Raw genomic sequence first — 13,499 nt, 5'->3', positions numbered from 1 at the left:
CAGGTTCAAGCCCCCTGTCCCCACCTGCAGAGGCAAAGCTTCCCAAGTGGTGAAACAGCTCTGCAGGTGTTACTTTTTCTCACCGTCGTCTGTCTCCTCTGCCCTTCTCAATTCCTCTCCTCCCTACTAAATCAAAGAAAGACCAAAAAGGAGCAGTAACTCCAGAAGCAGTGAGTTTGTTGTGCAGGCACTGAACCCCATCGATAATCCTGGTGGGAGACAAAAGAGGAAGAAAAAAAAAAAGAGAGAGAGACACCTGAGATCATTTTGAGGACTGCAGAGAGAGATGACCTCCAACCTCTAAAGGAAAGAGAGACAGAGGGAGGGACAAACTCCTGACTTCAGGGTGGGGGCAGGGGAGGCAGACAGACAGCTTGTGGGGCACCAGGGAGGGGTGCTTTCTGACCACAAGCCAGAGTGAACTGCACAGCTGATGTAGAGGTCTGTGTTGACCTTGAGAAAGGAGGGTTAAGCAGCCAGCCGCTGTGTTCTAAAAAATGACTCCCTCTCTCGCTTGAAGACCGGTTTCTAGTTCAAGTGTGAGCAGCTTTTGATGAGGCTGTGCTATCAGAGACGGTGATTGATTCCTTCAGAGTAATAGTTCAAGCCACAGGGCCAGGAGGTGGCTTACCTGGTCACGTGCACATATTCGAGTGCGCAGGGTCCCGGGTTCAAATACCGGTCCCCGACTGCAGGAGGTATGCTGGTCTCTCCCCCCCACCCCCTCTGTCCTTCTTTATTTCCCCCTCTCCACTCAATGTCTCTCTGTCCTATGAAATAAAATAGAAAGGAAAAAAGTTATTTAATTAATTTAAAAACATTTATTTACTTAAAAGAGAGAGAAAAACAGAACATCACTGCAGCACATTCAATACCAGGGACCAAACTCAGGACCTCTTGCCTCTTAAGTCTCTCCACTACTGAACCCATCTTCCCAGTTTTTGTTTTTTTAATTCAGTGTTTTACTATATGTATATTCATTCTCTATTTGGTAGGACAGAGAGAAATTGAGAGGCCAGAAAAGAAACACCTGCGGTACTTGTTTTACCACTTGGGAAGCTCTCCCCCACCCCCCAAGTTCAGGACTGAGAGCTTGAACCCAGGTGGATAGTATTACAACAGGTGTGATCAACTTGGTTCACCACTGCCTGACCCCTCTGTATATTTATTTAGGAGAGAGAGAGAGCATCACGTTTTCTGGTATTCAGGATGCCAGAAGTTGAACTTGGGACCTCATACTTGAGACTCCAAGGCTTTACCAACTGCCCCACCTCCCATGCCCCCACGGCACTTTTTAAGTTGTTAGAAAGTGACTCTGGAACTTATCCATGAATTTGTGTCAACAAACTAGTATTGGACTGGGAGGCAGGGTTATAAGGAAAAGACTAAGGTCCAGTGGCTGTAATATATCTAGCTATAAAGAAAAAGGCTTATTGGGAGCTGGGTGGTAGCTCACCTGGTTGAGCACACACCTTACCATGTCCAAGGATCTGGGTTCAAGCCCCTGCTTCCCATCTGTGTGTGGGGGTTGGGGTGGGGTGGTGCTTCATGAGCAGTGAAGCAGGTCTACTGGTGTATGTCATTCTCTCTCCCTCTTCCCTCTCAATTTCTGTCTTATCTAATAAAAATTTTAAAAAGGAGAGATGGTCACCGGGAGTGTTGGAGGATATGTTGTGCAGGAATTAAGCCCCAGCAATAGCCCAGTGGCAATTTAAAAATAAAATAAAATAAAATAAAACAAGAGTATGGTATATTAAAATACAACTGGGATCCTTGAGCTGGACCTTGCACTTCACGCCATGTGTGCTTAACCTGCTGTGCTGCTACCCAGCCCCTCAGTTTAAATAGCATGCAGAATAGAGTTCAAGTCCAGATTGGGACTGTTAAGACATTTGGACAAGTCAGCAAGTCTCTGTGAATCTTGTTTTTCTGTAAAAAGCTTCTGCTACTAACATGGACTTCATTTGAGCAGCAAAGATAAGCCTCAGAGCAAAAGGCAGTAGGGAAGTGGTGCTGAGTACTGAGTACTCCCTTCTGTCCCTTTACCTTCCTCCTGGCAGAGAGATTTCACCTCCAGGAATTGTCTTGTGATTCATGTGAATTTTATTAAGCCCTGGGGTTGGTCTTTTCAAAGAGGCTAAAATGAGGAATTTAAAGTTCAAGCTTCCAGTAGGAAGAAAGGGAGGAAGAGCGAAATTAAATTAAACCAGACTCTTTGGAACTGGGGTCCATGCCTGATAGACTCCAACTCCAGTTGCCTTTTGTAGAGCAGAGCCCAGACAGTGTGGGTTTAAGCCTGGGGTTCTGGTTGAAAATCCTCCCTCCCTGCCCCTTCCTCTAGCTTCACAAACATTTCGAGGTGTAACCCTGACAGCAGAGCAGCCAAGAATTTGTTTTCATTCAAAGGTCTTTCCTGTTCCTGGTGTGAAGCCTCTTCTCTTGATCCCAGCGAGGGGGCTGATGAAGGAAGATCAAAACAGGATGGGGGGTGAAGGTTTGAGGGAAGCCCACTTGCTCAGGCAGGTCCACAGCCACAGCCTGGAACCCCAGTTTCTGAACTCTTGTACTTTCACTGCCCCTGTGTGGAGGACTGTTTCCTTTCCTGCTGGCCTTTGGAGGGCAAGCCGGTTGGAGGGGGCTGGTATTGAGGGATGGCTTTATATTTCCTGAAGATTCCAAGTCGGACTTATGCCAGCTGTTTTGAGAGTCATCCTGTAACTGCATTCCAAAACTCTTTAAGCCAGAACCTCAACTATCTTTACAATGCTTCTGTAGACGTATTTATAGACGATGTAAGATGGTGGGGCACCCAGTAGAGCACTCCTGTTAACAGTGCCCAAGGACCTGGGTTCAAGCCCCCAGTCCCCATCTGCAGAGGTTAGGGGAGCTTTTTTTTTTTTTTTAAAAAAAAAATATTTTTCTTTATTTGTTATTGGATAGAAACAAAGAAATTGAGAGGGGAAAGGGAGACAGAGGGAGAGAGATAAGAATACCTGCAGCCCTGCTTCACCACACAAGAAATAGTTATAGGCACGTATCAATTATATGTTTTAATCGTGGTAAAATTAGACATTTAAAATTTCCTGAGTTGGGCTGAGTGGTAGGTCATCCTGTTGATCTCATAGATTACTATGTGCAAGGATCTGATTTCTAGCCCATGGTCCTCATCTGCAAGGGGAAGCTTCCTTCAAGAGTGGTGAAGCAATATTGTAGGCTTCTCTCCCTCTCTCTTTTAATTTTTTAATTATCTTTATTTATTATTGGATAGAGACAAAGAGAAATTGCGACGGAAAAAGGGAAAGAGATGAAGAGATACCTGCAGCTCTGCTTTACCACTCATGAAGCTTTCCCCCTGCAGGTGGGGACCAGGGGCTTGAACCTGGGTCCTTTCCCACTGTAATGTGTGCACTTAACTAGGTGTGCCACCACCTGGAGCCTCTCTCTTTCTCCTCCCCCCTAATTCCTTCAGTGCAGGCACTGAGCCCCAGCTGTAACCCTGACAGCAATTAAAAAAGAAAAGAAAGGGAGTCTGGCGGTAGCGCAGCAGGTTACACGCACATGGCACAAAGTGCAAGGACTGGTGTAAGGATCCCGGTTCAAGCCCCCGGCTCCCCACCTGCAGGGGAGTCACTTCACAGGTGGTGAAGCAGGTCTGCAGGTGTCTCTCTTTCCCTCCCCTCTCTGTCTTCCCCTCCTCTCTCTATTTCTCTCTGTCCTATCTAACAATGACAACATTAATAAAAACAATAAGAACTACAACAACAATAAAAAAAACAAGGGCAACAAAAGGGAAAATAAAAAAATAAATATTTTCTAAAAAGAAAAAAAAAACGCCCATGTTACAAGCCGGGTAAAGTTCGGTGTTTAGTGGTGAAAGTGCCTGAGTTGCATGAGTTGCCATGTTCCATCCCCAGCACTCATCAATCAATCAACCAATCAGTCAATTTTTCTAATGCAGTCTTATGGCACTAAGTACATTTACACTCATCTGTGGTGTTTGGATTAATCAAAAAAAAAAATCAGTAAACACGTACTTTATGGACATTGGAGTCCATTTCCCCCAATTTCAAACCCAGGAGCACTTAACTTCTGTATAGTCCACTCTCCAGCCTCAGTTAAGCGGGACAGTGTTGCCTTCATCCAGCCGGCTGCCGTGCATTGTTACATTTCAGTAACAGTCATAGCTCCTTGAGAAACAGAGGAGTAGTAACAGAAGCAGACTGTGAAGATGCTCATTGGATCTTCTCTGAGAGTGTCCAGGCTGGGAGGCTGGGTGGTAGTGTTGAGGGAGAAGTTACTGCCCAGAAATGGGAGCAGTTACAGCTGTGGCTGGAATGCTGAGGGAAGAAAGACCACCCAGAAATGGGAGTGGTTACAGGTGTGGCTTAGAAGGTTAGTAGTAATTTTTAAGGAGTGTACTGTTGAGCTTCCACAGTTTGGGACTATTACTAATCTTTTGTTGATTGTTAAGTGTTAGTTTAATTCCACTGTAGTCTGAGATGATGCTTGGAATGATTTCAGTGCTCTTGAATTTGCTGATGCTGACTTTGTGGCCTAACATATGGTCTGTCCTTGAGAATGACCCATGTGGACTTGAGTAAAATGTGTATTCGTTTCTTGGGATGAATGACTGTGAAAATGTCCAATAGTTCTAGTTTATCTAGCTCCTCATTTAGCTCCCTCATATCTTTATTGATTTTCTGCCTGGATGATCTGTCAAGTTGAGAGAGTAGGGTGTTGAAGTCCCCTACTGTGACTGTGTTACTGTTAATATATTGCTGTAGCTCTTTCAGTAGATGTTTGATGTATTTAGATGGCTTCTCATTGGGTGCATAGATGTTGATAATTGTTAAGTCCTCTTGATTGACTGATCCTCTGAGCAGAATAGCTGTTCCTGCCCCTTTTTGTGGGCCATAGGCTTGTTTTCCATCCTTTCACTCTGAGTCTGTGTTTGTCTTGTTGAGTTAGGTGGGTTTCCTGCAGGCAGCATATTGTTGGGTTGTGTTTTCTGGTCCATCTTCCTACTCTGTGTCTTTTAATAGGTGAATTCAGGCCATTGACATTTATTGATATCAAAGATTGAAGATATTTTAGTGCCGTACAATGGTTTGCACACGCATAGCATTTCTCAGTTTTCCAAACAACAATACAACCCCCACTTGGTCTGCTGCCATCCTGTTCCAGGATTTTTTTTTTTTTTTCTATTTTATTTGACAGGACAGAGAGAAATTGAGAAGGAAAGGGAGATAGAGTGTGAGAAAGAGAGATTCCTGCAGACCAGCTTCACTGCTCGTGAAACGTTCCCCCTGCAGGTGGGGAGAGGGGTCATGAACCTGGGTTCTTGGTGGTATGTGGACTTGACTGGGCATGCCACCACCCGTGCCCCCACCTCCACTCCCCCAGTTATTTTGTTCCGTCTCTGGCGGATCCATTTCAGGCATCTGCAGAGCACTTGGATGCTGGGCTTCCTCAGTGAGCTAAGTGCCTTCTTTATTCCTGCCGACTGTAGCTTCGCTGCTGCCTGTCAGTGGTCCATTTCCTCCGCTCGCATTTCAAAGCCGTCAGACTACACTTTGATCTTCCCAGCTTGGCATCCAGAACTCAGGATACCAGGGGGTGGGTGCACATGGCTTGGCACATGGATGAGAAGAGGGGGGAGCGGTCAAGGCTTCCAACCCTCCCCTTCCAGCTGTCCTGCACGAGGTTTAAGGCCACAAGGATAGACGCAGCTCACACAGACAGCCAGTCAGCCACCTGCTTGGGTAACCCAGAACACCTTCAAGTAACCTGCAGAAGGGAAAGCAGTTTCCTTGTGGACAAAGTAAATATGCCTGCACACTCATCTGCCCAGGAGAATGGGGACATGGGTGTCAGATGAGATGGCTGCACAGGGTGGACAAGTTAGCTCACTTGGGGAGGGCTCTGCTTCCATATAGGCATGACCCAGGTTTGAGCCCAGCTCCCGGCACACGGAAGAAAGCTTTGGCTCTGTGATCCCTCTCCCTCTCTCTCTCCTTTCCTCTAAATAAATTCATCTAACACCCCTTCAGATAAATTCCTTCCATAGTCATCTGTTTGCAGTTAACTGAGTTCTTGAATGCTCACCTTCAACAAAAAAGGCACACTCGGGTCTAGGTGGTAGCACACCTGGCTGAGCACACTTTAAGAGTGCACAAGGGGGAGTCGGGCGGTAGCTCAGCGGGTTAAACGCATGTGGCACAAAGCGCAAATCCCAGCAGAAGGATCCCGGTTCGAGCCCCTGGCTCTCCACCTGCAGGGGAGTCACTTCACAAGTAGTGAGGCAGGTTTGCAGGTGTCTTTCTCTCCTCCTCTCTGTCTTCCCCTCCTCTCTCCATTTCTCTCTATCCTATCCAATAACGATGACATCAATAACCATTAATAATAACTACAACAACAATAAAAAACAATAAGGACAACAAAAGGGAAAATAAATAAACAAAATATTAAAAAAAAATTTTTTTTAAGTGCACAAGGATGGGAGTTGGGCGGTAGCGCAGCGGGTTGAGCGCATGTGGCACCAAGCGCGAGGACTGGTGGAAGGATCCCCGTTTGAGGCCCAGTCTCCTCACCTGCAGGGGAGTCCCTTCACAGGTGGTGAAGCAGGTCTGCAGGTGTCTGTCTTTCTCTCCTCTCTGTCTTCCCCTCCTGTCTCCATGTCTCTCTGTCTTATCCAACAACAACATCAATAGCAACAACAGTAAAAAAAACAAGAGGGAAAATAACTAACTAAATAAATAAATAGAGTGCACAAGGACTTGGGTTCAAGCCTCTGGTCCCCACCTGCAGGGAGGAAGCTTCATAAGTGATGAAGCTGTGCTGCAGGTATCTCTCCCTCTCTGTCCCCCCTTCCCTCTCAGCCTCTATCCAGTAAAATAAAACTTAATTGATTGGGCCAGAGAGAGAACTCACTTGGACAGTGTGTCACTTTGTCATGTGTAAGACCTAGATTTAAACCAAGTCCCCTTCACATTGAAGGAAGCGTCGGTGCTGTGGTCTCTTTCACTCTTCGGCCTCTCTGCTTCTCTGTCTAAAAAAAATAGGGGGAGGGTGCTAGGTGGCGATGCACCCAGTTCACTGCACATGTTTAGTGCACAAGGACCCAGATTCAAGTCTCCCTCCCCGCCCCCTCCACTCCCCACCAGCAGGGAGAAGCTTCACAAACAGTGAAGCAGGTCTGCAGGTATCTCCCCTCTTTATCTCTGGCTGTCTCTAGCCAAGAAATAAAGGTAATAGATTTTTTTAAGTTAATTTATAAGGTCAGATAGATAGCTCACTGGATATGTTACACACACAACTAGGGGCTGGAGAGACAGCATCATGGTACGCAAAGATTCTCATGTCTAAGGCTTTGAGATCCCAAGTTCAGTCTCCAGTACCACCATAGGTCAGAGCTGAGCAGTGCTCCCGTCTGTTCGTTAAAATATAAAAGATGAGGGAGTCGGGCGGTAGCGCAAGGGGTTAAGCGCACGTGGTGCCAAGCACAAGGACCTGCATAAGGATCCCCGTTCAAGCCCCCGTCTCCCCACCTGCAGGGAGTCACTTCACAGGCGGTGAAGCAGGTCTGCAGGTGTCTGTCTCTCTCTCCTCCTCTCTGTCTTCCTCTCCTCTCTCCATTTCTCTCTGTCCTGTCCAACAATGACGATATCAGTAACAACAGCAATCATAACTACAACAATAAAACAAGGGCAACAAAAGGGAATAAATGAATATTAAAATTTTTTAATTAAAAAAGAATTTGCTTATTTAAATATATATATATATATAAAAGATGAGGGAGTCGGGCTGTAGTGCAGTGGGTTAAGCGCAGGTGGCGCAAAGCACAAGGACCGGCATAAGGATCCCGGTTCGAACCCCGGCTCCCCACCTGCAGGGGAGTCGCTTCACAGGCGGTGAAGCAGGTGTGCAGGTGTCTATCTTTCTCTCCTCCTCTCTGTCTTCCCCTCCTCTCTCCATTTCTCTCTCTGTCCTATCCAACAACGACGACAACAATAATAATTACAACAATAAAACAACAAGGGCAACAAAAGGGAATAAATAAATAAAATAAAATATTAAAAAATATATATATATATATATAAAAGATGAGAAACCATACTTGGCCATCATCTCATGTCTGATCAGTACCAAGCTGTCTGGCAGTCCACTCTATAAGTGGTTTGTTTTTCGAATGTGGCACTGTTTCAGGACTCCATACCCTGAAAGCAGTATCTCGGTACTCCCAGTCTCTCCATCCAATCGTTAAAAGAGTTTTCATTCTGAAGCACATGCATGCCCTTGTTCCAGACTGAATTGATCTGGGGCCTGGCATGAGGCGGGAATCTAATTTTAGCATCCCGGGCCAGAAAGACGGTGGGAGCGCCAGCCCTTGCCTGCTCTGCGCCATTTCTCCCGCCCTCCGTCCCGCACCCGCTGGGCTGTTCTGGATTCTCTCCTCACTTCCGTGGATGACCCCGTCTCATCTTGTCCACGACCACCTGCAGCTGTTTAGCATAGCTTTATCATGTGCTTGTTGTCCGGTGAGGCAGGTTCTTTTGGTTTGATTTTTTTTTTTTAAGTCATCTTCCCTAATTATGCCACTGCTGTTCGTCTGGATTTTCAGAATTAGTTGGCCGAGATCCCAAACGCCTCTTGGCGTGTTTACTAGAGTTGTGTTGAACTAGTAGGTTATGTTTGTGTGTTTACTAGAGTCGTGTTGAACTAGTAGATTATGTTTGTGAGAACTAACTCCTTTATGGTCTCTGTGTTCCTGAGTCAAGTCCCCCTACCCCTTCCACCTCCTACCCTCAGCTTCAGACCTTCTTTCTATAACAGCATTCAGTCAAGGGCAACAAAAGGGAATAAATACATAAATAAATAAATATTTAAAAAAAACTTAGATGCCTGAGGTTCCAAGATCCCAGGTTCAGTACCTAGCACCACCATAAAACAGAGCGGAGCGGTCTAATAATTTTAAAAAAAAACACACCTCATTGAACTTTCCCTTAATTCTCAATTCTTTAATCAGATTCAAATTCACAGAGCTTGTTGTTTTTTGTGTTTCTCCAGCTTCCGATTGTGGAGAAGATAAGAACCATTGCCCAGACGGTTTATGGAGCCAAAGATATTGAACTCTCTCCAGAAGCACAAATCAAAATAGACCGATACACTCAGCAGGTAAGAGCAAAGTACAAAAGTACACTTTCAGAAGGGGGGGAAAAAGAAAACATCTACCATAACCTTTGGAAAGCGCCATGTTGACTTGAGTAATGGTATCTGCTTCACCAGCTGAACTTGACCTGTTCTACTTTATGACCTAGAGAGATTGAGATTGAAATAATATTCTTGGCACAGTGTCAGCTCCAGGAATATGGAGGGCATCTTTCTTTCTTTCTTTCTTTCTTTTTTTTTTTTTGCTTTCCGGGTTATCACTTGGGCCTGGTGCCTGCAACATGAATCCACTGCTTCTGCTGGCTATCCCCAACCCCTGTTGTTGTTATTACTATTGTTGGATAGGACAGAGATAAATTGTGAGAGAAGGGCAAGACAGACACCTGCACACCTGCTTCACTGCCTGTGAAGCGACCCCCTGGTAGGTGGGGAGCTGGGGGCTAGAATCAGGATCTTTGCACTGGTATTAGCGCTTTGCACTATGTGCACTTAACCCAACCCCACCCCCTTTTTGTAATATTTATTTTTTAGAAAGGAGAAGTTGAGAGGGGGAAGAGGAGATAGATAGGGAGAGAAGAAGAGAGACACCTGCAGCATTGTCCCACCCCTCCTGAAGCTTTCCCCCTACACGTGGACACTGGGGACTTGAACCTGAGTCTTTACATTCGGGTGAAGTGTGTACTCAACCTGGTGCGCTGCCACTGGGCCCCAAAGGCATGTGCTTTTACAAATGGCTTTTGTGTTTAAACATGGGTCTTCTCCATGCCTGGATATGGTATCTGATCTTTAGTCCCTGGGGCTCAGCATAAAATATTGAAATTGCCCCTATAGGTACGGCCTATAGGTATGGCGCTGTAGAGACAAATCAAGATGTGTGGGGAAGATAGTGAGAAGGAGAGACAGAGAGATACCTGCACCCTGATTTATCACTTGCAAAGCTTTCCCCTGCAGGCAGAGAGCCAGGGCGTAAACCATTGTCCCTGTACATTGTAACATGTGTGCTCAACCAGGTGCCCTTGTCCCCGTACTTTTTTTTTTTTTTGCCTCCAGGGTTATTGCTGGGGCTGGGTGCCTACAAGCACAAATCCACTGCTCCTGGGAGTTAATTTTTTCCCCTTTTGTTGTCCTTGTTGTTTACCATTGTTGTGATTATTATTGTTGTTATTGTTGTTGATGTTGTTATTGTTAGATAGGACAGAGAGAAATGGAGAGAGGAGGGCAAGACAGAGATGTGGAGAGAAAGATAGACACCTGCAGACCTGCTTCACCACCTCTAAGGGACTCCCCTGCAGGTAGGGAGCTGGGGGCTCTAACCGAGATCCTTCAGCTTGTCCTTGCACTTCGCACGCTTAACCCGCTGTGCTGCTGCCCGACTCCCAATCATGACATATTTTTATGCAAAGATGCATCATGACTTTTCTAGCAACCCAATAAATCTAAAATATATATATTGGAATGCATCATAGAAAACTGGGGGGGGGGGGATTTGATGTCCTTTTTCATTTGAGTGACCTGTTGTGACTGGGTACTGAGCTTGCTCTCCAAGCTTGAAGGCCTGTCATCATCTAGAGAGAGATGAAGGCGTGTCAGCAGGTAGTTAGCTGTGAAGGAGGCCCTGACTCAGCCGTGCAACCTAGTCCCATCATAGGCGTGACTGACAGACTCCATTGCATGGGTCTCAGCCTCAGAAGGACCATGAGCCTCTGCTGCCTGGTCCCACTTGCTGTCACTCGACACAAATAAGCAGAAGCTTGCTGGCAGACGAGCCTCATCAGGAGTATACCCTGGGGCTGGGGAAGGCAGCTCAGCCCGCTAGAGCCCCAGCTTGCATGCCTGAGGCCCCAGGACTGTCACCCCCTGGACCTAGCTTTTTTTTTTTTTTTTAAGTCCACCATTCCTGAATCCTGTTTGACATTGTGTTAAATACTTTCAGTGAGGGTCAGTAATCTCTCAGGTTTGGCAAAACAGTCAGCAGCTCTTGTTGAATTTTCCATGTATTCGTGTGTATTCTTGGCTTACGTTATATATAGTCACATTTTCTTTTTTATTATTAAGATTTATTTTATGGGAGATTGGGCTGTGGCGCAGCGGGTTAAGCACACATGGCACGAAACTCAAGGACCGGCATAAGGATCCCGGTTCAAGCCCCCGGCTCTCCACCTGCAGGGGAGTCGCTTCACAAGCGGCGAAGCTGGTCTGCAGGTGTCTATCTTTCTCTCCCCCTCTCTGTCTTCCCCTCCTCTCTCCATTTCTCTGTCCTATCTGGCAGCAACAACAGCAATAACAGCAATAATAATAATAATAACCACAACAATGATAAAAAACAAGGGAAACAAAAAGGGAAATAAATAATTTTTTTAAAAAACTATTTATTTTATAAGAAGAGGACACACGGGAGCTGGCCTGTGGTGAGCCTGGTTAAGTGTACGTATCCCACTCTGAGCCTGGTTAAGTGTACGTATCCCACTCTGAGCCTGGTTAAGTGTACATATCCCACTCTGAGCCTGGTTAAGTGTACATATCCCACTCTGAGCCTGGTTAAGTGTACATATCCCACTCTGAGCCTGGTTAAGTGTACGTATCCCACTCTGAGCCTGGTTAAGTGTACGTATCCCACTCTGAGCCTGGTTAAGTGTACGTATCCCACTCTGAGCCTGGTTAAGTGTACGTATCCCACTCTGAGCCTGGTTAAGTGTACGTATCCCACTCTGAGCCTGGTTAAGTGTACATATCCCACTCTGAGCCTGGTTAAGTGTACATATCCCACTCTGAGCCTGGTTAAGTGTACATATCCCACTCTGAGCCTGGTTAAGTGTACGTATCCCACTCTGAGCCTGGTTAAGTGTACGTATCCCACTCTGAGCCTGGTTAAGTGTACGTATCCCACTCTGAGCCTGGTTAAGTGTACGTATCCCACTCTGAGCCTGGTTAAGTGTACGTATCCCACTCTGAGCCTGGTTAAGTGTACGTATCCCACTCTGAGCCTGGTTAAGTGTACATATCCCACTCTGAGCCTGGTTAAGTGTACGTATCCCACTCTGAGCCTGGTTAAGTGTACGTATCCCACTCTGCACCTGTAGGGAGGGTGCTTCTTGAGTGGTGAAGCAATGCTGCAGGTGTCTTTCTGTCTCTTTACCTCTTTATCTCTCCTTCCTTCTCAATTTCTTTCTGTCCTATCAAATAAAAATAAAATTAATTAATTAATTGTTTTTTTTTAAAAGGGGGGAGGGGAGAGGACATAGCGCAGCGAGTTAAGCGCATGTGGCACGAAGCTTAGGAACCAGTGTATGGATACTAGTCCTGGTTCCCCACCTGTAGGGGGGGTCTCTTTACGGGCAGTGAAGCAGGTCTGCAGGTGTCTGTCTTTCTCTCCCCATCTCTGTCTGCTCCCCCTCTCGATTTCTTTCTGTCCTATCCCACAACAACAACAGCAGTGACAACAATAGTAATGACAACAACAAGGGCAATAAAATGGAAATATTGGCCTCCAGGAGCAGTGCGGGCACTGAGCCCCAGCAATAATCCTGGAGGCAAAAAAAAGGGGGGGGGAGGGATAGGCACACGGGATTAAGTGCACATAGCAGGAAGCACAAGGACCAGCGCAAGGATCCCCATTCAAGCCCCTGGCTCCCCACCTGTAGTGGGGATGCTTCCCCGGCAGTGAAGTAGATCTGCAGGTGTCTATCTTTCTCTCCCCCTCTCTGTCTTCCCCTCTTCTCTTGAATTCTCTCTGTTCTATCCTATAAAGTAATGGAAAAAATGACAGCCCGGAGCAATGGATTTATAGTGCTGGTACCAGGGCCTAGCAAAAAAAAGGAGGGCGTCACATAAGATCTGCTCCATTATATGTGATACTAGAAGTCAAATGCTTGGCCACATGGGTGCAAGTCTTTTTTTTTTTTTTTTCTGCCTCCAGGGTTATCGCTGGGGCTCGGTGCCTGCACTACAAGTCCACTGCTCCTAGAAGCCATTTTTCCCTTTTCTTGCCCTTGTTGTTTATTATTGTTGTTGTTGTTGTTACTCCCATTATTGGATTGGATAGAGAGAAATCAAGAGAGGAAGGGAAGACAGAGAGGGACACTTGTGAAGTGGCTCCCCTGCAGGGTTTCGAACTAGGGTCCTTGCACTTTGCACCATGTGCGTTTAACTTGCTGCGCTACCGCCCAGCCCCCAGGTGAAAGTCTTATGATCTACCCACTGAGTCACCTCCCTGCTATTCATGGTTTCTCTTCCTTTAATAATGCATTTTTAGGAGCTGGGCTGTGGTGCACCCAGCAGAGCACATGTTAGCATGTTTAAGCCCCCAGTCCCCACCTGCAGGGGGGAAGCGT

At 46.3% G+C, this 13,499-nt stretch overlaps 1 protein-coding gene across 2 annotated transcripts in view; it reads left to right on the top strand.

The window, feature by feature from the left end:
* Positions 1 to 13,499, top strand: part of MTHFD1L (methylenetetrahydrofolate dehydrogenase (NADP+ dependent) 1 like) — a 196,838-nt gene that overhangs the window by 133,211 nt on the left and 50,128 nt on the right. For both annotated transcript variants that reach the window (XM_060205329.1, XM_016185142.2), the window contains exon 25: positions 9,067 to 9,174. In XM_060205329.1, the coding sequence (XP_060061312.1) occupies positions 9,067 to 9,174 (108 nt within the window). The remainder of the gene's footprint in view (positions 1 to 9,066; positions 9,175 to 13,499) is intronic.

The sequence above is a fragment of the Erinaceus europaeus genome, chromosome 13 (genome assembly GCF_950295315.1).
Source record: "Erinaceus europaeus chromosome 13, mEriEur2.1, whole genome shotgun sequence".
NCBI classification, from domain to species: domain Eukaryota; kingdom Metazoa; phylum Chordata; class Mammalia; order Eulipotyphla; family Erinaceidae; genus Erinaceus; species Erinaceus europaeus.
Note: the sequence above shows the minus strand (reverse complement) of the source record. Positions and strands in the feature narration are given on the sequence as shown.